Source organism: Colletes latitarsis, chromosome 1, assembly GCF_051014445.1.
Source record: "Colletes latitarsis isolate SP2378_abdomen chromosome 1, iyColLati1, whole genome shotgun sequence".
NCBI lineage: Eukaryota > Metazoa > Arthropoda > Insecta > Hymenoptera > Colletidae > Colletes > Colletes latitarsis.
The window spans coordinates 53334095-53359401 of record NC_135134.1 but is presented as its reverse complement, the minus strand read 5'-3'; the positions used below and the strand labels follow the sequence as shown (position 1 = coordinate 53359401).

Below are 25307 nucleotides of genomic sequence, written 5' to 3'. Positions count from 1 at the left end.
CGCGAGTTGATGAAACCGAATCGGACGGGAATGAAAGTCCGGAAAGATTTATGTCCGCGTTAATAACTGCGTCGTCTCGTTCATGGCGACGCCGTCGACAGTCTCGATTATGTTTCGCGGCGGCGAGGAAAATCGGCGAACCCTTCGACGCCTTTCACTAGTGTCACGCACTGGGCTACCGATCTCTCGATTTCTAAGAGAACAGAATTTCTCTAGATTTACAGGCATTCGTAAAGTTCGTTTGTTCAACAAAAAATAAAATAATTAATAATGTACAGCGTCGCCCGTGGCAAGCCAACAACTCGTATCATCGAGAATTCGTTAGCAGCAACGAGCACGTATCATATCGTCGCTTCTTACGAACATAAAGAAACAGATCTCCGCGCGTAGTCGTAGTAATAAATAAATGTAATCTCTTCCTGTTCATTTCCCACCAAGGAAATCCAAAGGTAATCATCAATTACACGGTTGTTAACTGGCGAGCCACATGTGTTACGTTGTACGACCTGGACGCAACGGTTACGTCAAATGAAAAATAAATAATTTATTTACTGAAATTGCATCGAGACGCCAACGAGGAAGAACTTTTTTATTTTCGACCGGTACGAAATTACTATGATCGTAGTTTGCAGATCGATGCTCATAATTTTTCTTTCAAATTGGACCGTGAATCTCTTTCAAATTACTGTGCCGACTATTGATTCTGTATCTTCCTCGAGCATCTTGGACCATACGTTTAAGAGTTATTTATAGTGGAAGTTCCATATCTGCGGTGTCTCCCTCATCTCGAATATTTATCAGTGTTTACGAGGATATTCTAACGACAGGATGAATATATTTTGCTTGCAAACAGTAAAGCAGCGGTTTACGTCCTTTCTAATCACAGGAAGGAGCTCGCGTAAATTCTGCACGCGTCTTCTTCCTCGGTCGTGTTTATCAGCACCGACGCGTTTAATAAACGTCGCTCGATGACGTTAATTTCTGCACGCGCGCGCATCAGCTTCGTTTTTAACGAATTTCCTCTGTTATTAACTGGCTGTCGTTTCAGCCTCGCTGTTTCCCTATTTTGTAATACAAGCGCGAGCTTCTTCCACGCGTTGTATTTAAATTAGGGGCGACACGTATTTTTCCAGACAGTGCAACGTCGAATATATACACGACGAAAGAACAAAATTTCTTCTAAAAAGTACAAGAATGAAAATTTAATCGTTGAACTACGTAGTCGTGCAGCTATTTCTTATCGAATAATTATCGAATTCGTCCACTGGAGTCTTCCAGTTCGAGCGTAAAGAAATCACGTAGCTCTGGAAACGAAAGGCGTGTACAGAAAGTTGAGAAATGATGTGACGTATCTCGTGGCGTTATGGGTAATTAAAAGTGCTCGGAGTAAATTCAAGAAAGCGGCAGACCGTGAAAGATCGATCGTTCGCGAGAACGGATTCAACGGATTCTTCGTACAAGAGTTAAAGAATCACTCTCCTCCCGAGAAGTTTGAAACGATCGTTGAAACTTGGAGGTCCATTCCCCGTTCCAGCAATCCTTGAAAACTTCGACGCACGCACGTCGTGTCTAATAAAGGAGGACCAACGATGGACTTCGGAATCTTTTCGACCGCCCCTGTATCGTTAGGAAAACAGTCTTTCAGCGATATATGAGAAGACTTTTGTTAATTCGATAAAAATATTCTTCGAACAATATATTGTCTAGGAAACGGATGATCTATCGTCGCAGGATTCGAACGTTCGTGCTCACGAAAAATGATAAAAAGTGAGCAAGTCGAGCTTTTTGGTAGTCTTGAGCCCCCTTATGATCGTATCTTTCACTATGCTATGCGTCTGCAACTGACACGCTTTTGGGGCCGCGAGGTTCCGTAGGCTATGATCAAATATAATTATATTAGCTTTAAATACAGACATAAATCCTGGCTCTCTGGATCGGTGGGGGGTTAAATGACAAGGGCTGGAGAGGGAAGAAACGGTTTCTCGTCGTCTAGGTTGTACGGGTCAAAAGCAGAAAATTAGACCGAGAAGGATGGCGCAGGATCCGCGAGGAGGATATTGACGCGAGCGTGAGCGAAGGTTTCCGTTGTCTGGCGAGAACCGTGCACTTTCCGCGCTGCGAAATTGCTCCGCTGAAGGCATCGGTTGCTAGATCCCGACCGAAACTGCTCCCTGGGATCCCGTCTCGCATCTATTACGACTTACGTACACACAATCCGGGGCCGGCTTTCTCGTTTTTCCCGGGCGAAAAATACGGGCGTTCTGGTTCCGCGCGAGGCGACGGAAATGTCTGCATTACCGCGCGCTTTCTCCGCAATTTCCTCCGTGGCCGCTGATACGCCCGTCGGTGCTACCCAACACACGTAACCTCGAAATTTATCGAGCTCAGCGAGCTCTCGATGAGAACTCACCGCGTTTGCTCGCGAAACGCCGACGGGGAATTATCCAGCGCCATGTTTTCGGGATCGAAATTTCCTGGCGAACCTGTCGACGAACGCTTTCCTACTCGAATAAATATTTGGCCAATTTACGGCCACCTTCCGGTTAACTGAAAGAATCATACAAAAGACAAAATTAATTCTCGAGATTCATAAATTTCAGTAGGGTTGCGCAGTGTACAGTTGTTTAAAGTCAAAGTTTCTCGCGTAGAATTGTACGGTTTCGGTCTGGCAGGGAACGCATTAAAAGAAGCAGTACGGAGAGGATCGGCAATTTCTTTCGTCGCAAATTTTCTGCAGAATCCATCCCCAGCCCGGAGGGAGTCCTCGCGTCCTGCGTCAGGACGAACGCAGGAGGCTTGATGGAATATCGTATTACATCTGCGACAGACGCGGTCTCGATTCGAGATACGACGCAGGTACAGGGGTTTGCGGCGGATGCCCGCGGAAACGTAGGACGCCCGATTCGCTATTAGAGGGTAATACGTATTATCGATTTTGGAACGAGGCAGAGGTTATCCCGGTTCAAATCATGACAAATGTGCAGTGGTGTGCGGCTCGGTTGTCCGCGTGGCTGTGTGTGCGTCGCGGCGGCACGACCGCACCCTGGAAAAACTTTTCCCAATCTTTTTTTCCCTGTATCGACGCTCCGCGTATTTCGCTTCGAAAACTGGTCCCTCGATTAGCTTCCGTCGTGCACCGGTCGTTTTGCCGTGTCTGTGCTCGAATTTTGGTTCCCCGTTTACAATTTCTGGCAATACAATCGCGAGGAAATGGCTCTGGAATTGTCTCGGTCGCTGTTCGATCACCAGCGAACGAAAAAACTTCAGACGATTTATTCGTACGATATTTGTGGAATAAAAGATAACGTTAGAGATTCGTTAAATATATTTATTCTAACATCTTTCGACTCGTAAAGTTCTAGGGTTAATACCACCCCTATATTTCTAGTTTGCTTGAAACTAACAAATCTGAATCTTATTATATTCAAAATACACAGAAGCTAGACACGGCGCTAGTAAAAAATTTTACGTGGAGTTTAAGGTAAAATAGAGTATCGTGATTGGTTATCGGGAGGAACCAACCGCGCGGAAGCATCGCGAAATGGCCATAGACTCACGTGCCGCGCGTCGCCCGATTCGTGCATCGAGATTTACGCGACGAGAGTAGGAGACACGAGCCTCGGTGAGATAAAACACAGTCGCCAGGAACCGATCGTCGGTTCGTCGCTGGTGGACGTCGGTGCAAAGGACAAAGACACGTGGGTAAAAAGCGCGGTCAGTATTGACAAGCACGGTGAGAAATTGCCGGGTTAATTGCGAAAGAAACTCGACGGAACGAGGCATCCGGGCCCGCGGAGTTAAATATCCCGCGCTACCGGTTGCCAGCTCGAGGATCGTAGAAAAAGCGGCGAGTTTAAAGGACTCGTCGCGTTCTGCTTTGACCCGCGAACAGAATGCTGCCGAGTGATTCCCTTTTTTCGATTTCGAGCCGATTATCGCGTTCCTTCTTTCTTTGCCTCCCGATTCACGCGATTTCGTCGAGCGTCCTCCACGTGGGAGGTGGCCGGGGACGAGTCTCGAAACCGAAATAGGCGATGATTCTCCACGCACCGACGCGACCACAAATGGGAGTTTAGCGGCGATTTCAATTAAAGTAAAAACCTCGCTTAAGAGGACCGGGCAGCATCTAATTCCAGCGAAATAAAGTCTTCTTCGGAGAATCGTGCTGTATGTAAAACTGTCCCCGTTCAATTACGAACGTGCGTGTATTCGCTAATGCGTTTTGACTTGTTAAGTCGTCGAATGCGTAATTAATAACTGTCTATTAATCATTCGAGATTTTCAATTTGCCTATCGTAGCCACTGTATACAAACACGATAGGTGAACGCACGTAGTTGATTTTATGACCTCATTTTTATTACATATTTTATGTTTACTTTAGTAACGGTTATACTCCATTCAGGATGTGTGTCATGTTTGGTCTCTGCGCCGAAATATATCGTACTGTAGGAAAGAGCGTAGCATAAGTTTCCGAGGGTAGCGGTTCGCAGAGTAGGTCAACCCATGTCTATCCTTGACCATAATTATGCACTAGTACCGACAAGGTTTAATTTAGCATCGTTGCAAGACCGTAAAATTATGGCAGGCCTTACGTTTTTATTTAAAATCGGCAATGGATATGTTATCCGATCACCCTTATTAAAATTAATTAAATTTCATATTTCACGCGGTGCGCGGATGGGAAAAACAGATTTAAATTCGCGCTCTTAAAACTTCAAGGGGGAATATCGCGGCGCGGAATTGAACAAATCGAAAAATGTTGTTCTCGCGTTTCGAAAGTTTAATTATTTAAAAATATATTTCGAAAGTTTTGCTTTAAAATTTAACGAAGTTATCGTATATTTTCGAGAGCGTGTCAGATTGCTCGAGCATACCGACCGGCAGGTTTCAACGAGTTTTTCTGAAAACTATGTTTCTCGAGACTGTCGACGTGATATCTCGGGAATCGCTGAACAGTTACATTTTAAATTTCGCGTGCATTTAAAGTAGTCTGTTTGTAGCTTGTGCCAGGCTGAAGTTTGTAGCGTTAAATTTTCTACGTTTCTAGTTAAAGGTATTTCTTTCTAAAGTGCTGTCATTTTGATAAATCATATATTCGTTATCTCCTGGTTCGGTAGATATGGCAAGAAAATGTACTTAAATAAATATCTCGATAGTCTAGCTAATGGGAATCCCCTTTTAATCACCGATGCCTTCATAGATATCACTTCTAATGGAAGCAAATTCAGCTGACCGCTCAAGGCTGTTAAGGGGTTGCCTCGCTATAACGTTTAGCTACTCTACCGCTCTATGTCCCATCTGTTCACTCAATCCTACATACGCGTGTTATCCGTGTCCAAATATTGAGGTGGATACCTTGAAAGAGGAGCTAGTTTCTAGCGATATTCGTAGTCGCGTACATGCTCCGGAGCAATCCGGTAAATTTACGTTCCCTTTAGTCGTTCTTTTACTGTCTCTCTTAATAAAATATACTTCCACGAAGATGCAACGAATGTGGGCGTCGGTGTAGTGGCAAAGTAGCTAGATAGTACAGAGAAGGTTACCCCTCGATAGCCTTCAACAGTCAGTTGAATTTATGTCCGCTGTAACGTCAAATGTCAGCGCGTATGAGAGACAAATCTGCCAGGTAGATTTAACCACGAGCCTTCCAACGCTGAACCAAGTTTCCTACAGCCATCCGATTATTCGTACTTTCGTACAGTTTATCGGGTCATAGATTTTGTAGGAAGGTTTTTTTTACTTATAACTTGGATATATATATAACACAATCACCTCGCTATCTAAATGCTTATCGTAACGATAGATCCCCATACGCTTCTGCCACGAGTAAAAGATGATAATCGCTACGTACTTAAATGAGTCACCGTTTAAGAATTCTTAAGAAAGCTCGGCATACCCTTAGTCCACGAGTCTCCCTTCGTCGTCGAAATGCCATCGCCTCGGATCGGTGATTAACGACTGATCGTCGCGTCTCGTTTCTCGTTTCAGCAGCAAAAATTCGTGAAGAGGACGGCCGAGGAGTTGGAGCCAGCCGGCGGCGGTAGCGGTGACGGAGGGTTCGGCGAGCCCCCGGTGAAGCTGCAATGCACGCAGGCGCAGCATCAGCACCAGCAGGGTCCCGGTGGCGGCGGTGGAGGCGGGCCTCATCACGGTCACGGTCAGCACGCGCCAGGAAACGGTGCGAACTCAACGGGCCCGACGCACGGCGGGGGCGGTGGCGGTGGCGGCGGTGGCGGGAACGAGGGCCTCACCAAGTTCTCGGTGGAGATCGTGCAGCAGCTAGAGTTCACCACGTCGGCCGCGAACTCTCAGGCCCAGCAGATCTCGACGAACGTCACGGTGAAAGCGTTGACGAACGCTTCGGTGAAGAGCGACCTGCTGAACGCGTCGTCGTCGCCCAAGTCGGGCCCGGACACGCCGGCGTCAGCGACCTCCAGGCCCCAGACCGGGGGCGGCGGTGGTCCTGGCAGCGGGGGCGGTGGCGCTGGCGGTCCGCCGACCGGCGGGGGCATCGGTTGCGTGGACATCGGTAACCTGGTCGAGTGCAAACAGGAGCCCGACAACGAGTTCGTCGACCTGGAGCAATGCGCCGCGGCCCTGGAGAAAGACGCGGCGGCGAACGGCGCCGGTTTCCCCGGTTTCTCAGACTTTATGGGCGACGACACCGGCGACGAGATCATCACCTCGGACGCGTTCAAGGACCTGATCTCGGAGATCTCCGACTTCCATCCGGAGTTCATGAAGGACTTCGACTTCGAGGAGAAGATACCCGTGGAGGCGTTGGCGAACAACGCGGCGGTCGCCGCGGCTGCCGCTGCTGCGGCGAACAACAACAATAACAATAGCATCGGGACGAACAACGGGCAGATCAAGATCGAGGACGACAAAGACGCGATACACCAGCAGCACGGGAACGCCAACAGTAACAGTTTGAACAACGGCACGGGGACGAACAACGGAAACGTGCCAGCCAACTCGAGCCCCGGAGGTCTCGGATCGGCCCAGTACTCCCCGGCCAGGCTGCCTTACTCCAGTCTCGACTTCAAGTCCGAGATGAGCCCCGCCGCCCAGACGCTCAAGCAGATGGCCGAGCAGCACCAGCACAAGAGCCAGCAGCTCGGTCTCGGTGGATTCAATCCCAGCGCCGCCGCAGCGGCCAGAGGACCTACCGCTCGGTCCCCTTACGCGGAGTTCCCTCAATTTGGCGGCACCTCGGACTACCTGGGCAGCCCCGGTAGCAACGGTCCGCCGGGCGGACAGCCCCAAGCGACGCCTGGCACCGGGTCTTATCACAAAAACAACGGAGCGTCCGGATTCCAGAGCCAGCAGACCAACGACATGTTCGTCAGCTCCCAGACGCAATTCGCCGCGGGGCTGGCTGACATGAAGAGACCGCAGCCAGCCGCCGGCGGTAAACCGAGCATGCTAGGCCCGAGCGGAGGATACAAGCAACAATACTCGCCGTACGGAGGTAGTCCAGGATCGATGCCGAATCACGGCAGCCCCGGTTATCCGCTTCCACCTAGAGGCTCCCAGGGAGCTGGACCCAATCAAACCGGTTCCCAGGGACCTTTCACTAGCTCCACGCCGCCGAGGCCTCCCTCGGGACCCGGCACCTCATCCCTGCAAATCAACCAGGCGCAGCAGCTACACATCAACAATCCCGGACATCAGATTCAGGTTAGTGGAACTCTCGTTATTGCGTTCCGTGGTTTCGATTGTCCTCGCGAATTTCGGGATCTGTGTTCTCCGAATTGATAGCGATCGAGACTGTTGGACGGAACTGTAATAGATCTTGCAAATCAGAGCTCAAAATTTTGGTAGCTCCTCTTTGAAACTCTCTCGAGAAAGGTCGAGAATCCTCCCTTAAGAATCGTTGATGTAAAACGTGTGTTTTTCTCGCGACGCGACTAATGGAGGGCTAATTACTTTCCGCGTTAAAAGAACCGTTCTACCGTGGTCCGCTACTAATCGCTGTCCACGATTTCAACCCCGAGAAGCCACGGTAAAGACCCGGAGGATCGTCTCGTTCCCGAGACGGTGAAAGATGAGGGAACGGGACGCAGGAGTCAGGACCAAGTCGGAATTCCTCGGCGCGCGAGTCAGGCGAGGCCGAATGATATCTGTTGCGTCGCGACGACATGTCTATTTTTGTCGGGCGGGATTACGAGTCGAAGTCGGTGGCGGCGACGACGCCGTCGCTGGCGTCGGTGGTGGTGGCAGCGACGTCGGCTGGTGGCGTCGCCAGCGAAGGGGCGCGCTAGCCAGCGGCGCTAACAGCAGTAGCGGCGAGAACTCGATGGTAGAAAACATAGGGGGGAGATACCTGGCGTCACGAGGGCGCCCCGACGCGCAACAAGTAGTCTGCCCCCTCCAGTCGTCTCTTTATAAATTTTCCCTCTCGTCGTGCGCCCTCCCACCCCCTCGATGAAACGGTACGGTGGGGAGGAGAACGATCGACGGAGGAGAAAAGAGGGCTGCATGGCCGCGCGCAGCCGGCGTCGCGACGCCGCCACCGTCTGCTCGATTTAACCTGCGCCTGCAATCCGCGTCAATACGCTACGAGTCGGTAGTCGCGAGGCTGCACTCGCGACAACCTGCACGGGGTCCGACTTTGTCCTCGCGATTTATTTCCGAGCGTCGTCGTTTTATTTATAACAAAACGGCCCGGAAATGGTAACGCGACGACACGAATGGCGTAATAACTGGCGCCGAATCGCGAGGGGAACGTTTTTTCGACCTCTCTGGATCGCGTTACGTCAAACGGAAAGAATCGTTGGTATTTTTTGGACGCCGATCCCTTATTTATCGTTTTGTTGCACTGACGAGAATATAAATACGGAAATATTTATTGGGAAATTTTTCGACTTTTCAGAGCTAATTTATAAATTAATTTGGATTGTATTAGTCCGTTGATTCTTTAACCTTTGCAGAGGGAAAACTGGCTCTTTTTGGATCTGACTTTTAGCCAATGTTTATGCTTAAATTGGAGAGACATTAGAATTTCTTGTGTGTAAAATAAGTCAAATTTAAATAATATTTTGGTCCATAGATAATGATAGGTATTCATTGTAAAAATCGTGCAGAGACATCTCACGTATCGGAAAGTATCGTAACGTGGTTTTTCGTATTTGTTAACTTGTTATCGTTATGGATTTACAGTGGCGAGAATATAAATGGGAAAATATTTATTTTAAAATTTTACTTTAATTTGTTTTATCCTGTTTTTATTTGTTTGCGCAACGTCCCACTTCAAACGAGATACGGTGAAAATTCTTATCTAGGTAAAAATTTTGAATTTCGTATGAGAGATACACAATTATTTATCCAATACTCGTTAAAAAACAATTAAAGTTCAATTATAGAATGAAATATTTCACAATGGACAGATAAAAATTTAACTGCTCGATTTATTCGATTGTCGTCGCGAATAAATTGTTATACGTTGGTTTTATTGGTCATCTGTTATTGGGATAAAATTTTTTCCACCTCTATATAAAACTCCGCTCTGTGGGCTCTAACTGACTCTAATTGAATGGGGAAAATGGGATTTTATCGTATTTAAAAAAGCAATGAAAATACAAATAACACAGAAATTAACTATAATTGATCTACACGTTCGATGATATTTTTTTCTGACTTTTATATTAACTTTGATAACTTCTTGTAATAAATATTCGATAGTAGTGCAATGTTCCACGAAGTATAGAGAACCACAGAGAGAATCTAAATAGCAACTGACACGTAAAAAAATACGATTAATTGAATCATGAGCCTGGTAGCTACATTTGTAAGCGAGACAGTGAAAAATCGGACTTCTCCCGAGACGTTTAAACGCTAGTGAAAGTTACTAAGATTTAATAAAGGTGAACATCTGACCTATCTATTAATGAACTTGATCAGAAAAATATAAATTAACTACTATTCGCATTTAACGTTCTGCTACGCTCTTAAATAGTTTAAGTAGCATATACTATCTAACTTATACGAGGCAAGTCTCAGGTATTTATCCCGTACTCTTTGTATCGCCATGTTATACACTTTGTATGTTTAATTTCCAATTCCAATACGATGGGGGGCAAGGAAAAGCTTCAGACGTCAAAAGGAAGCTACCGATTGAGGAAACCGAGACTAGTCCCTCCGAACGACTACTCGATTGTATAAAATCCCTCGTCTATTGTGACCGTTTCGAAGAGATCTTATCTACTCGTCCCTCGAACGCCTTCGAGAACCTAAACGTACTCTCTGTCCCGATCGCGTATGGACACTTCTGTCCCTCGTAAATCACGTCGGCTACCGCGCGTATTTGCATCTCAATGCGTCCAGGCGAATGACGCCCCCCTTTTTTCGTTCTCCACCATCGTGTTTTCAGTCTTCCGTGTCCAATTTTGTCGTCTTCGATTTTTCTTCCTATTACTCGTAAATGTATTCCTCCGTTAAATTATTAAGAACTACCCCGTGGAAATTAAGTAGCTCGTATTTTTTGTCGGGGCATAAGGAGTAACTAAGCACACAGATTTGTAACTTTTGCTATGAAGTTAATTGTTTCTCCAGCGATACTTCCGTGAAACGAAACGCGTTGAAAATTTAACGCAACGTCACGTAAAAGAATGTTATCTCGCGACAAATTTACATATCATTCAGGGCGAGACCGAAAACCGCCGACTTTCCCACGTTGTTTTCCTTTGGTTAATCGGCACGGTTATCGCGACGGAAGTCAAAAAGGTGTCGAAACGAGCTGCGTTTCTACCCCCTCCTTCCTTTTCTCTGTTATCGGACGTTTGTATGCCCCTCGCAGAAAGCTGCTGGAATTATAACGATTACGCATTGTTATCGGATTCAGACGCTAACGCGCGGAATGTAAATGACTTGAACATTTGGGTCACCGGGGTTGTTCGGCGTTGGCGTTCACGCGTGACTCTTCGTGAAAATGGATTAAGTCTAGAAGAATTAACAGGATCGTTTCGAGCGAAAATTACTCGTTTCTGCTTTGCGTTTTATAGAAAAGTAATTTTGCAATGCGAAATGTTAAATAAAATGTAACGATTATGGAGCGGACAGCAGGAAATTAATATCGCATCTACAAAGGTTGCCACGTTGTTGCAGTGCTTTCACGGAATTAATTTAAAAGGTATTCAATTATCTCGCTCTCACGGATCCTTTAAATATGTCCACCGTATATTTTATCATTATCGAAGAATGTTTCGATAAAAAAAAGGCTCTATCGCGAGATTTAAACGTTCGAATAGTTGAGCGATAGAACGATCGAACATTGGGATAGTTGTGGTTAGTACAATAGAGGTTCTACTGTAATCGAAACGGTTCCTCATCCTTGAACACGACGAAGGTTACACAAAGTTCCGATCGACGTTGGTACCGGTTACGATATGCCGAGTCTTTTGGAGCGATTCCAACTACAATGGATCAGAATATCCGGATACGAGTGTTTTCCTCGACGGGCTTGTTAATAAACGGACACTCGCGTATTGCCGGAAATTGACCGTGCGCGCAAGCGCCTCCCGTTCGGGTTCAAAGGTTACGTAAACCTTCGATCGTACGCGTTTCGAGTACGCGCTAACGCGCCGCATATGTAATTCGTAGCGCGCCACAATGGGACAGATTCCCCGGAACATGGTAAACATTCGATCAATTAATTTATCGATACTTCGAACACGAACATAATTAATCACTAAGAAAAGCAACGCGTTACACGTCGATAAATAATATACAACGAGCGTCGATAACTCTCAGATTGAACGACCCAATAATCGACACGTTTTGCGCGAATTGCTCTTCATTTATTAAATTTTAACAAACTTTGACCCTTGCCAAACTAAATCATACAGTTCGTGTATGCCAAACTGATTTTGGCCAGTGGCTGTTTACAATTATTTTGGAACAGTAAAGAATATTTTAGGGGCCATTTTTGTTGTGCTTTCGAAGTATACGGAACAATGTGATATTAGTGTATTTTATCGAACAGTTAAAAAGAGGATCGTGAGTGACAAAAATTTAGGAAGTGCCCCTTCGAATAACTCTACGAGGACTGGCAAAAAATGTTCGGATTCGGTGAGATTTAACACAAGCTGTGCGTCGACGCGGAAGGAAAGTAAATTACAGTTCTGCGATAAGTAGATCCGCGAAATTTTATTCGTGTCGCTAGGTACACGGAGGATTACTGGACCGTGGGAGACGGTTCGCCCTCCGCGGAGGTTTTCATCCCTCTTTGTGTCGCCCTCGAGGGAATTTCCGCGGTCGAAAAATCGACGTTAACGGGGAATCGAAAGGGAAGGGCCAGATTGTATCTTACGGGGCGGGAATCGGTATCGGTCGCATGTGCTACGGATGGAAATAAATCGCCGCCGGTTGGCGACCCTGTCTCACCTATGCAAATCGGCCATCGGCTTAATTGACGAAATATTCAAATCGTCAGAAGCTCCGTGGCGCATTCGAATGATAATGGCTCTGTATGCGCGCGCGCTGACTTCCTCCTTTTTTTCAAAGGTGGCCACCTCTTTCCTTTTATTTCACTCTTTTTCTTCTCTCTGTGGACGTCGTTGTTGTTCGTCGCTGCTAGATCCGGCGCGATATGCGCGGTAGGCCTTAACGTTTGGTCGTTTGTAAGGTACGCGTTCATCGTTGAAGGGTTATCGATCGACCCGCGTCGATCTACATATCCGAGCAACAAGGACGCGTTTCCTTTTTAACCGACCTTCATCTTGACCCTCTTAGCGCCGTCGTCGCCGTTAAATATAAATCAGCCTGGAATTATTGTTCGGAAAGAAAGAGGAACGGTCGATCTCGCGTTCCACCTCCGTGGAAGGCTTTCCACCCTGTTGGCTGAAAAAATAGGTCACTGTATAGACTCCCGGTCATCCCTCTTTAAAGGAGCGCAGCACGGCTCGACGAGTAAATGCAGTTTCAGGAATTTTTTTCGAACAAACGAGGTAAATCAATAATCGGGTGAGATTTATTAACACACTGACGAAACTCGACTTAACTGTATTTTTATAAGACAGTACGTAGCAAAACTTAAAATATTATTAAAAGGGGGTCGCGACTGGGGTAGGGTCGTGAAACATCGCCAGTAGAGGAGTCGAAACGCGTCGATAATCCTCGGTGACGGTAGTTTCTCGTTTTTCCGGTGGGATCGTCGGGCTGCAGTTCGTTCCGCGTGAACAGGAAAATTCGATATCCACTCCATAAATATTCATTTTTCTGGAGGCGTCGCGTAAACAAGGATTCGTACGCGAGCGGAAGTTCAACGCTCGGCCGCGCTGGTCCGGTTCTGCGTTCGTTTCTGCGCGGTGTGTACACCGCTTGAAACGTGATTCGATAATGAAACAGCACTCGGCCTAGCTGACTTTCGCGCGCCGGACCGCAGAATTGTCTCGCGTTGTTCGAGCGTCGCGACGCGCGGTCCAGATATTAACGCGATCGTTCGCGACAGCCTCTTGCGCAACGTGTCGGCACCGTGTTGTTTTCTACTAATTAACGACCGCGACGTACAGGACGATTCTAGAACCTGGGACGTACCGCGACTTATCTTCACTCAGCAACGACTCGGTACTCGCACCCTCGTGCCAGATAAAATTATTCTATCGTCGAGAGATAGTTCCTGTCGCGACGTTCGATCCTTTTGCTTCGTCGGTTTTGGATGTCTTTGCTTATAAAAGAGTTATAGCTTGGTCCAGTTTCGAGAATCACCCTGTATACGGTGCACTTGCTGGAAATCGGCCGGCCACGGTGATTGGTTGCCGTGTTGTCTCTGTATCGGTGCATCCTGCGGCGATAGAACGATATCGGAAAATTGTATCTTGTCGGTCGAGGTAGAGTTGATAGTGCGGACTCTGTAGTTTGAGATGGACTAGATAAATTCTCTTAAGAGGTTTCTCTACTTTGGAACCCTAAAAATAAATTTTACAAATAAAAATAATTGATTTTTTGAGTAAAGATTAAATCAACTCGTTGCTTTGATAGGTATCTTCGTTTGGAAAATATCCAACGCATGTATTGGAAACGTATTTCTTAAATTTCTTTTTCTTATGGAATAAAATATATGTTTAAAGAGATATTATCGACAGGATTTGAAAAAAAAATTACCAATGAAACGCCCCTTTTTGGTATTAGAAAGTAGGAAAACCCAGAGACGAGGATCGTTTGAGAGATTTTAACGATTGGTTATTAATGTCGCAAGCTTAAAAGTGCACCCACAAACGGAGTCCACGCACGCAGCAAGAATATTTCCAATAGCAGAGAGACGAATGCTAGGATAATAATCGTCGATGCTCAGCCATTTTTACAACAAATTATTTTGAATATTTATGGCTAATTAATCTTGGAGAGACCGAGCCATAAGTCATCGCTTTAATGACTAGGAGGGAGAGAAACGGGGATCCTCGAGACCACCTACGTTATACGGAGTTATTTCTAGAAAATGATCATTAAAAACAAGCGTCTTACGAGCAATATACGTTGTTTATATATCTAACGAGCTGGGGGAAAAATAATACGAGAGGAACATACTTTTAGACAATTTCCTTTGATCGATGTCCTTGCATTTTACTCGGTAAAAGAGCTATGTTTAGTATACAATTTCGATTACTGTTTTTCCCGCGCGTTGCATTGAAAATTCAAATTTTCACTTGCGGGCGTCGCGAAGTTCGCGGAAAACGCGGCGTAACTTCCGATCGCCAGTCTCGGGGCGCGTTTGAGACGTCCGCGGGCATCCTGAAATATCTTCTTGACGCGCGGTGTGCCCCGACAGAACGTTAGAAGGTACATTCCGCAACGGTGCTGCGTACAGCGCTGAAATCGATATCCATGTCCCTCTGTTTGTAACCTACATCGTGTCTGCTCTGGCAACGCGCGTACAGTCGACGACAAAACGCATTGTTTCGTTGCCCGCGGCTGACTCGTCCATTCTTCGGGCAATTTGGTTGAACATATCAGTATACAACGTCTGGAAATTGTCAATAGGGGCCCAAAGAAACGGTTAACTTTTATTTATTTTCAACCCCAAACATGCTTCGTTCAAAATGATTCGCAGAATCGATGTATACGAAGAAAAACTGTGTAGTTTTATTAAAAAACGAGTCGAAATTGCATCGATGCACTTGAGACAGAAATATACGAAACACAAACAGTTATTGCGCCGTTCAACTTTGATCGATGCCACTGTTTTCGAGCATCGAACGAATTCGATTTTCCGAATTCGAATCCGAACGGAAGCGTGTAAGAGATAGGATCGTTCCAAATAAAGCGACTCACCCTCTACGTGCTATTGGCGGTCACCAGCGCGGACGAATCGAGCGGATTCGATTTTTGGTTTCGCCGCTTTCATTTCGGGAAGCGACGTCCGCGGGGGTGGCTGCAACACGATTCCGCGTTCTGTATTCAGGTGTTGTGACTTACTTTTTGTTTTGCAACCGGACGCTGATTCCTTTTTTATTGGCGCGGTTGTTTGTTCATCGGGAGATATCGCAGCGAGGATTTTGATAACTTCTTTATGAGCCATCGGAATTTGTTCTCCCGTATACAGAATCGATCGTAAATCAAATCTTCCGGCGAAGAAGTTTTGGTTCGAAGGGTAGTAACAGCTAAAATTTAATCCCGAAAGGCAAAAGGCATCTTGTTCGCTGTGTCATCGATGGCAGAGCGCCGATGGCCGGGGTTTTCGACGCGATTCGGCCGCAAAGGCCATTCGTCCTGCGCGTGTAAACGTAACTTAAGCGCGCATACTTTGCCATCGGTTAATATTTACGCGTTACACTCCTCCGGGCGATGTCGTGTTTTACATGCAAATATACGGGCGAACTGAAAAAACTGCTGTCATTGCGGCGCGTAAAAATTAAAACGGTCCATGCGTGATTTATATCGCGGTGCATAAAACAGGTAATGAATGGCGGCGCGCGCGTACGTGCGTGGCTGCTCGCGTGGCCGCGCGCGCCGCACGCGCGAAACCCCGCGTAATCGATACAGGCTTTAAGTTTGTTTGACGTCGATGACCCTGCGTGTGGTACTCTACGATCGACACGAAATGGATTTAACCGTTTGCTTCTTATTTTTTTTTTTTAGAAATATTTTTGTCACGGAAAATTGAGAAGCGTGCACCAAAATTGAATTTTAGCTGTTCAAATTGTCGACTCAACAACACGTTCGATCACTTTTATTATTTATTAGAAACGAAAATATAGAATTACTTTCGAGTTGGTTAAGGTATTAAATAAGGGTGACTGTTTAAAAAATGAATAAAGCTCGATTCGACTCGATGGAAGGCGATTTCGCGTACCAGTGATTCGTTGTAGCGTTCTTGTGGGCGAATTTAGAACTCCGCGTATCTTTCGGGCGATCTACTCCCGTATTAGTTTCACGTGCAGCACGTTTGGTTCCACCTATTGTTTCGATCCGGCAGACATTGACCCGTACCAAGTACGTAATACGTTTCGGAGGGTGCTACGAAAGGTCTGTCGCGAGTTAAAAATAAAGTCAGAGGTGCCGTGTGTCTTTACATGAATTTATGCAAATGCTACGCCGAATCGAGACCTCTTTAGACGCGTGTACGGTAAAAGGACATAGCTTACGTATAATTATACTGAAATAATCATCGAACACTTGTTTTAAATTGACGACAGAGACGTCAATCTACGATTCCGAAGGAGCCGTTATTTAAGTAAAAGAAAATGATACATTTTGATACTCTTTAGTTTATAATTCAGTTTTCGTCGATGTTAACAACTTCTTTTTATCTTGATGTGACAGAAAGAACGCTTTTCTGCGCGAGGTAGCTGTCCGAGCAATCGGACATGCCCCAGTTATCGGATACTTGGCATAATTGTTTTTTTATTATGGAGAAAACAGGTTTTCTTTTAACGATATTCGCGAGTCTCATAAGATCATATAATATTTCTATACTTGACTTGTGTTCCGAGCATTTTTAGCGCCGATGACATAAATGCCTCGGTTTATAACGCGTTATCTTAAACGAAGAGTGATTTCCTTGGTACTAAAAGTAACGAATGTTATAAGATTGATCGACTTTTAATACCGAGTAGCTTTATTTAATTTTACGGTTTTGATACGATCAACGGTAAATAGAACATTTTCTTAGAAAGATGATCTATTTAATTTAATTAATTCCTAAGGAACAGTGTCCTACTCGAGTCCAGCTCGACGCAGGGTCACAGAAACGCAATTTTCTTTTTATCGGGATCCGTTATAAACCACAGCGAGTAACCGATACAAAATAATGTTAAGCGATCGCGCAAGGTTTAAGAAATCGGTAAATAACGATGGCAGAACTCGATAGTTTCGCGGCAGCGTTCGCCGTTCAGGCGGCTCAGCGTCGCACAGGAGAATCCGGTTGACTTGCTAATTTTAACTCGACCATGACACCGCACAAGTGCACTATACCACCGCAGTTTCGTACGTACGGTACGATTGTCTCATATCCAGCCAGCCCAGGGTTCCAACCGATAAACAGGAAAAAGCTCTACGGCGTCCTCGTCGTTCGTCGAACGGATTAATTAAACAGTCGGTTAATTATGGCGATGCATCATCGGCCAACGCGCGCCTCGGTCGCCAGCTTTGACTTTTACACTTTCCGCGAGAACGTTGGAATTTTAAAACCATCGAACAAACGTTCCCAGGTTATTGGAAATTAATTTTCTTAATCAACGAAGACATCCAGGAATTAATGCATGAACTTTACGGTGTTTGGACATAAATTATCATTCGAGGCAAGTTTCACCTCTAAACATCGGGCCTCCAAAAGTCCAAACGTTATTAGAGATTAGCTTTCTCAAGGAAGAGTCGGACTATCGAACGTTCAAGATTGATTTTCCGTGCGGATAGTCTCGTAGTCGGTCCAGGGTTCCATTCGATACACAGGAAAAAGCCTGACGGCGTTCTCGCCGCGCGTCGAACGGGTTAATTAAACCGTCGGTTAATTATCGCGTTGTATCGTCGGTTAACGCGCGCCTCGATCGTCCAGGGTTGGACTTTCGAACCAGCGGTGTTCGTTCGTTCACTTCGGTTCAATGAATTCGCGGACGCGAAAGGTAATTCGAGGGTTGCGTGTACCCGGGGCCCCCGACAATTGTAATTAATCGAACCGGTATAAGCAAAACGCTGTCGACGCGATTATTGTTTGCCAGTTCGCGACGCTGGACGCGACGAATACCCGTGGCCCTTTAACCGATTCGTTTTTCCCGGGAACCGTTTCCATGGAGCTTGCACGCATTTTCGATGAGACGAAATTGCCGGTCGATTTCACGTCGTTTGTTATTTTTTTCTGCGCCGCTCGGTACCGCGTGCATTTATATTTCGGCTTTAATTTACGAATGACGCTAGAAATCTTAACGCGCGCGCCGGATGGTAAAAATAGGCGAGCGACGTAATTTTTCCGGCACTTTATGGATTCGAGGCGCCCGTAACGACGAAGACCGGGCGATCCAGCGATTCGAGAACGAGATCTCGAAGCGTCGGGGGATCCCTCGATTCTGGCGCTCCGCCGAAAATTCGCGGATTCCAAATTCGTCGGCAAGTAGCCCGCGCAACTACGCGTATTTTTGGTCGGTCCTCCGCGAAACCCCGGCTAATAATGACTCGTTCGAGGAACTATCGACCGCCTTCTGGAACTCATAACTATATATTTGATCCGGGCCAGATAAACATTGCTCTCGAAAATAGTAACCGCGGCGGTTGCTCGTGGCGTTAAGCCGACGCGATACGTCTTCGTAAGGTCTCCGGCTTTTTCCTCCATTTTTTGACGGACCAAGAAAAAGAGAGAGAGGAAGGAACGAAAGGAGGAGAGCCAGCCATGCTACTCTGCGAGCAACAGACGCGCTCATGCGCTCGAGATCTCTCATCTGCTCGTTCGATCTCTCGTACGTTTCTTTCCACGGCCCGAGATAGCTCGCCTCTAAAGATAGGCCGCTTGTTCTACACGCGTTTCGTATTATGCCGCCATTATCGATAAACCGACCGGCGAGTGGATATTTTTGGCCTCTAAAAGGTTCTTCTTAGCGTGGCGTTTCGGGGCGACGCGCTCCGGGATATACTTCGCGCGACGATGCCGCGGGACGTCGAAAACTCCGGGGAGAAAGAAAATGCTTGCTTTAAGAATTTCCCCAGTCGACGGAAAGTATAACTCGCGCTACTTTTCTAAGTGAAATTGATGAGAAACGGATCCGTCGACGCGGCAATTCGAAAATTAATTCCCTCGATCAAAGGATGCAATAACGAAGGTGACAATCGCTTGGAGTAGTAAGAAAGGATCCGACGTCTGCGTGGATATTCGGAGCTTAACTTTCCTCCGTTAAAAAAGATTACCAAGACAAGTCTCTTGGAATATTAGGGCGTCTGAATCTCTGATTAATTCTCTTGGTCAGGCAATAATGACGATATTAGGCTCGAGAAGAAAGGATCCGTCGACGGGAAGTAATAAAGTAGAAGACGGCGTGTAAGGTGTAAGAACAATGAATCTATCGACGTTGTGGAAAAGTTAGCGATGAGACGGCGTTGTTTAAGACTCACGGGCGTTCTTAACACTTTCTTCTGGCGCGAGCGTTCGTTCCAGCGTCGGATACGGGGTTATGAAACGCGGCGGTAAAGTATGCGATAATCTTGTCCTCGATGCGCCGTTTAACCATGGTTCTGGTCTCTTCTCTTTGGCGCAAAAACAAACCGTGATCCGCGTGCAATCGCGCGACTGCAAATAACTCGGCTTCTGGCCGACGTGGGATGCTCGGAGTTGTAAACACGCTGCTCGATTCGAACGGCAGACTCGAAATGTTTTATTCGGGCCTCCGCGAACAAACGACCAGCGACTTTCACAGTCGATCGCTCTCTCCGACGCCTACGATCATTTATTCGGCTAATAGACCGTCGAAACCGGACGTTCGTAAGTCTCGATAAATTTTTTGCTTCGTTAATTTAGTTGGCGTTAATTTAATTTCAAAAGAAGACGACGTAAATGGTAACGACTACTTTGGAAGTTGCTGTTACGAACTGTGACGCGAAAACCACCGATATAACTGTTTGAAAACACGGTTAAACGGACCACCGAAACCATGACAAGTTGCAGAACTGTGCACGAGAGAACGAACGCGAAAGAGACAAACAGCGAATCGCGCTTACGTCATCCTTTATACGGGAAGACGGTCTCCGATATCATTGAGGGCATCTCGTCGACGCCTCGCCACGCCTAATTATCATCCCTTCTACGTGGAACGGACAGTGGTGAAGCAACGCTCTATTCGAACATGACTTCTTTTCCGTCCGTTTATCTGGAAGCATCCTGGATATCGGAATAATCTAGCGATTCAAAAATTTACTTCCGCGATAAAAATGGCTGTCGAAGTCTGGTCGAGGAACTTTGAGAGCCATTTTCGGCTCGTCGATAAAGGGAGGTATTCGCAGAAAAGTGTCGCGGAGGAATGACACTCTGGTAAATTCGTGATTTACAAGTGGAGCGGAAGTGGCTATCGCACAAAGCCGTGGCGCGAACCTAATGCAGTCGTAAACGAATTTTATTGTCGCGTGGTTGCGCAAACAAGTAGCCAGAGACTGGCGTGGTGGAAAATAGAGCGGTGTGCGGTGTGGGCAACCGCGTAGACCTCGGTATCGCCGATAGCTGGAATCATATTGTGAACGACGAGCTCAAGAGTAGTTCTTTCGTTGTCGGTGCCATTAAAGAGCGTCTTACAGCGCTCGCAAACTCGCATAAACTTCCATCGTGCACGTTTGGATTTTCTGTACGAGACTGTCGGCAGCTTTCTAACGTTGCTCTGAATTCTTTCGGCAATTACTATTTTAGATTGAAATCGAACTGGAATAAAAATATAATTCATTAATTTCGTATTTATAGTTACGGGTGACAATCAGTTGCCAGTTTGTGATTCAAGGGAACGGTAGATCGAAAGAATTTGGGAATCGTTGACGCAACAGCAATAGAATATCGTATATCTAAATAAAAATGTAGCTTGAAATAAATATTGAAAATATTTCGTTTCCTATAATTAGCTGTTCGTTATCGGTAAGATTAATGCTTGGATATGCATATATTTAAACCTGCAGTTTGCATAGTAACATTAGTATTATATGAATTATTCAATTCAATTATGTTACGCGTTTCAAAGTTTTTGTTCGTCTATTATTGGATAAAATTCTGCCCATCATCGGCGTCAAAAAGTTCCACGTAGTATCGAGTTAATCCGATTCGTCCGAATCTTCGATCAAGAACATTCTCAATAGCGATAGCGTGTCATAAACACTCGATTACGTCAACGAATTACATCCTGTTAACTGTTTGTAGCGCGGTGGCTAGCACGGGTGGCCACCTAGAAAATATCCATTCAAGCACAGTGGTTGGATCAATGATCGCCCGCTACAATAATTTACACGCGTTCGAACCGTATTTTCATTACGGTTATCATCGCTGCTAAGATTTATAGACCAGCAACCTTAGCTATTTACGGTTTAGTTTGAGTATCAATTAATTCACAGACGTTCAAACGACAAGGAAATAATTTCTATTTGGAAAGACGAGCGAGACAGAGGGTTGTACATTTTTCCCAAAAGCTAAAAATAGTTTACTTTATAATGAGTCGGTGATTAAACGCGATTCGTAATTGCGCTCTTCCTCGTTCGGGCGGCAAAAATTATTCCTCGTCCGCGCCATTGTTCGAATTAGTCCACATCTTGAATAATTAGGTTAATCGTCGAGCAGGCTAATGCGAAACCCGATGCCGTGTTTGTCGCTAGTTTCTGAAATACACGGACAAGGTCGGCTGGCAGCGTTATCGCGGCAAAGTGCGCCGCCGATATTGCATAATAGTTCTTGGATCGGGCCGCGTACGTATTGCTTATCGTCGCGTGTTTTCTGTCCGTCGCGATTAATTGAAAATACCTAATAAAATCGAGGACGTTCGATCGTCTCGAGACTCTCGTAACTACGTCGATCGATCCGTTTCGCGTGCGTTTTTCCTCCCGGTAGTATACTAATGCCACGAATCCAACGCAGTAATTCCACCACCGTCCGGAGAACCGATATAAGCGAAAGCGACGTACGAGAATCTCCGCTACGCAATTCTAACCGGACAACAGTTTCCATCGTGGCGCATTCTATCGTGGCGTAAGAGAAACGTTTCTAACGTATACCGTTTGTTTAAATTCGTTACTCGAAACAGAACAGATTCGTTTTATAAATAAATATTGGATTTCACGATCGTTCGACCCAAATCAAGTACTCGAATGTTCGAGCAAAGTTAATTAGTCTATCGAGCTCGACGTAAATTCGATTTTTGTATTCTTGGATAGAGTCAAGAATAATCTTGATTGGCATGTTAAAGGGTAGAAAAAGTATGAATTTTAATACGTTTCGAGTTGTATAGATAGTCAGGTACTCGACTGAAAATTAATTTCGTCTTTGTGAAACTTGACATAAAATATTTACAGCGAATCGTGTTATTAATTGCACGACAAGGAGGGTTGAATTTAGAAAGCAGCGTTCGATGAAACGCGAGGCTTGATTCTTGAGGGCAACGAACGTTCGTGCACGGTTTCATCAAAATCGGCGTCTAGCGGTTTTATAACGTAGGTGGTAGAAGTTACTTTCGGAAATGGACGGCTCCAGCCGCGAATGTAACCGCTGGGATCTCGTGGACCAGGCAGACGAGATGGAATGGCGTCGGCGGACTGACAAGCAGGGAGAACGAACCAGAGGGAGAGGGAGAAAGAGAGAGAAGCCGGACGTAAAAGGAGACGCATTGTTTACAGTAATGAAGGCGTAAATAAGTGATGAGCCGCGCGACGCATCGATCTCGGCCAGGCCCCGGCTCTGTTTGATACGGCACTGTTCGCGGGGATGCTACCCCCGATGTGCCAGCCACCCTCCAACCGCGCACAGACGTCGACCAGGTCTTTTCCCGCCTCTGCTCTCTCGGTTTAATAATCTTTCCACCGCTATCGCGAAGCACGATAAGCGTAGCGCGACCGCCGCTACGCGGATCATCGAACGTGCTCCGTTAATTAATAATTTAAATTTCGCCTAATCTATTTTCTATCTCCTCTCTCGTCGACGTTTATGCAATCTTTGAATACTGGAATCGAACAGAGGAACGATCGGATACAGGAACTTTTTTAAAATTATTTCTTTCACCGTTCGATTAATACCAAAATTAAACAGCGAGTGGTCGGATCTGTAGAGTTATTATGTGTTCCTCCCGAATACATTAGAGGGTGAATCTCCTCTTTTTTTTCCACCCCAGACTGTATATTTTTGGATTCGGATTCGACAGAACTGTCACTAAGCTCTGTCAATATTTTACTGGATTCGAACGTTCTCTACGTTTCTTTGTTAATCCATGTTTCGATCGATGAGAAAATAGTTTAAATTTTCACAATTTTCCCTCTGGTCGTTTTTCCGTTGCACTCATCGTTTTGCATACTCTTCCGCAATCTAAACACAGCCGAGCCTCGAGTCTCGAGGTGAGGTAAGAGCGATTGAATTTCAGATACCTCCCTCTCTAAGAGGCATGGTCCGAAGTCGAGCCAGCGCCTCTTAGAGAAGATTCACCGGTACCTCTGCCTCCTGGTGTCCACTGGAGGATCTCGCTCTCGAGGGTTAAGGGTTTTTACGCGTGAACGCGTGGGGATGTCCACCTTGCGACAGTCGCGAGGGGATTATTCTCAGATACTCGCAAGAATGAAACGGACAAGAATGATCCTTGCTTATTTCATTAATCAGAGATCCACAGTTTGGGCGCACCCGCGGGGAATCTCGACGAAAGGTATCGGAGTAAGGTGAAACGTGGACGCGCGGCGATACGATGCCGGCTGCACGGTGAATAATTTAGGGGCGCAATTAAAAGGAACGACGCGTTTCTCCTACGACATTAACGTTCATTAATAAACCACGAATGGATGAGCGAAGAAGCGAGAAGTGGTTAGCGGTGGAAGAGGCGGTATCGCGAGAGCGAGAGGCGGCGTTTTCAATTAAAATGCCGACATCGCCGCATTGCAGCAGTCGGCGTCGGTCGGCGTCGGCGTCGCGCGTTATGTGCACGACGTGGGCCACGCTAGTCCGCGAACCGACGACACACAGCCACGTTTATCCGCTTTTCCGTCTTCGTCGTCGCGCGTCCTTTTGTCCGACGCCACCCCCTACCCCACCCTTGGTCCGCATCCGTCTCCAGCCACTGTTTCTCCGCTTTTTATTACCGCCCTCGAACATTGTCCGCGTGTACTTCGCTGCCTCCCCCTTTCTACCCGAACCACCTGAAGCTGGAAGATTCAACCCCTTCCGCGAGGGGCGAGAAACGGTCCTCTAAACGAACTGCTTACGGAACCTTGATTTCGAAACGGTCGAAAAAGGTCCTCGAGACTCGTTTCAACCCTTTGACGGTCTAAAACGTTTGCAAGAGTGCTAGTTAATATTTTGTTCCGCCGAATAATGTTATCCTTTCCGAGGAACTTGTATAAACCGAGCGGTATGCATAATTGGTTTAAAAATTTCATTTAATTTTTCAAAGAGCACCCTTTGACACAATAAAAAATAATCAGAGAAAGTGCCAGAAGCATTCATACGAGGTACCGAGCGAAAATATTAATAAATACGAATTATCGCGCATGAATTACGTTTGTAGAAGAATAACAATTTTCCAAAAAAGTTCAACTTGTCACGGTGAGCATTAATATTCTCTCATACGCGATTTATACAGCTGGATTTACGATAAGTCTCGGTGCGTAGAAGTGGATGTTCGCTTAACATAATGTTTGATTAATATCGTCGACTTTTTCTCCGATTCTCTGCCGTTATTTAAACGGTCGTTATTTACTACCGCACGTGACTTATCATAATTTTTCGTCCCTTTTTCCCTTTTGTGTATTCTCGTATATTTGCTGTTTCTTTCTCCCCCGCCCGCCTCCCGTTCTCTCGACCGTATTGCTTTTTGCATCAAAGGGCTCGTCCGTTTAAATAAATGAAAAATAAATAAATCGCTGTAGGTTTTGCGGACAAGACACAAGTGTTTAGTACGTTGGGAATAAATAATAGATCATAACCGTGTGCTTTTTAAAACAGATTCAACCGACTTTTTCCGAGCACGACTCGAATATGCGAGCACACACGCCGCGTTATTGGAGGATTGTCGCTATGATTGCTTGTCCCGAAGAAAATACGTGGCTTTAGTGTAATAAATCGCTTTGATAAAATCGTTGGAAGATGCAGATACTTAGAAACGGCCGTAAGCAGGTATTTCTTAATTCCTCGAACTTTGAATGTACTAAATAATTTTGTAAAATT

The 25307-nt window shown here is 46.0% G+C and overlaps 1 protein-coding gene across 2 annotated transcripts in view; it reads left to right on the top strand.

The window, feature by feature from the left end:
* Mam (neurogenic protein mastermind) overlaps nucleotides 1-25307 on the top strand; it is a 202794-nt gene that overhangs the window by 129918 nt on the left and 47569 nt on the right. For both annotated transcript variants that reach the window (XM_076770024.1, XM_076770015.1), the window contains one exon: nucleotides 5990-7681. In XM_076770024.1, coding sequence (XP_076626139.1) covers nucleotides 5990-7681 — 1692 coding nt within the window. The remainder of the gene's footprint in view (nucleotides 1-5989; nucleotides 7682-25307) is intronic.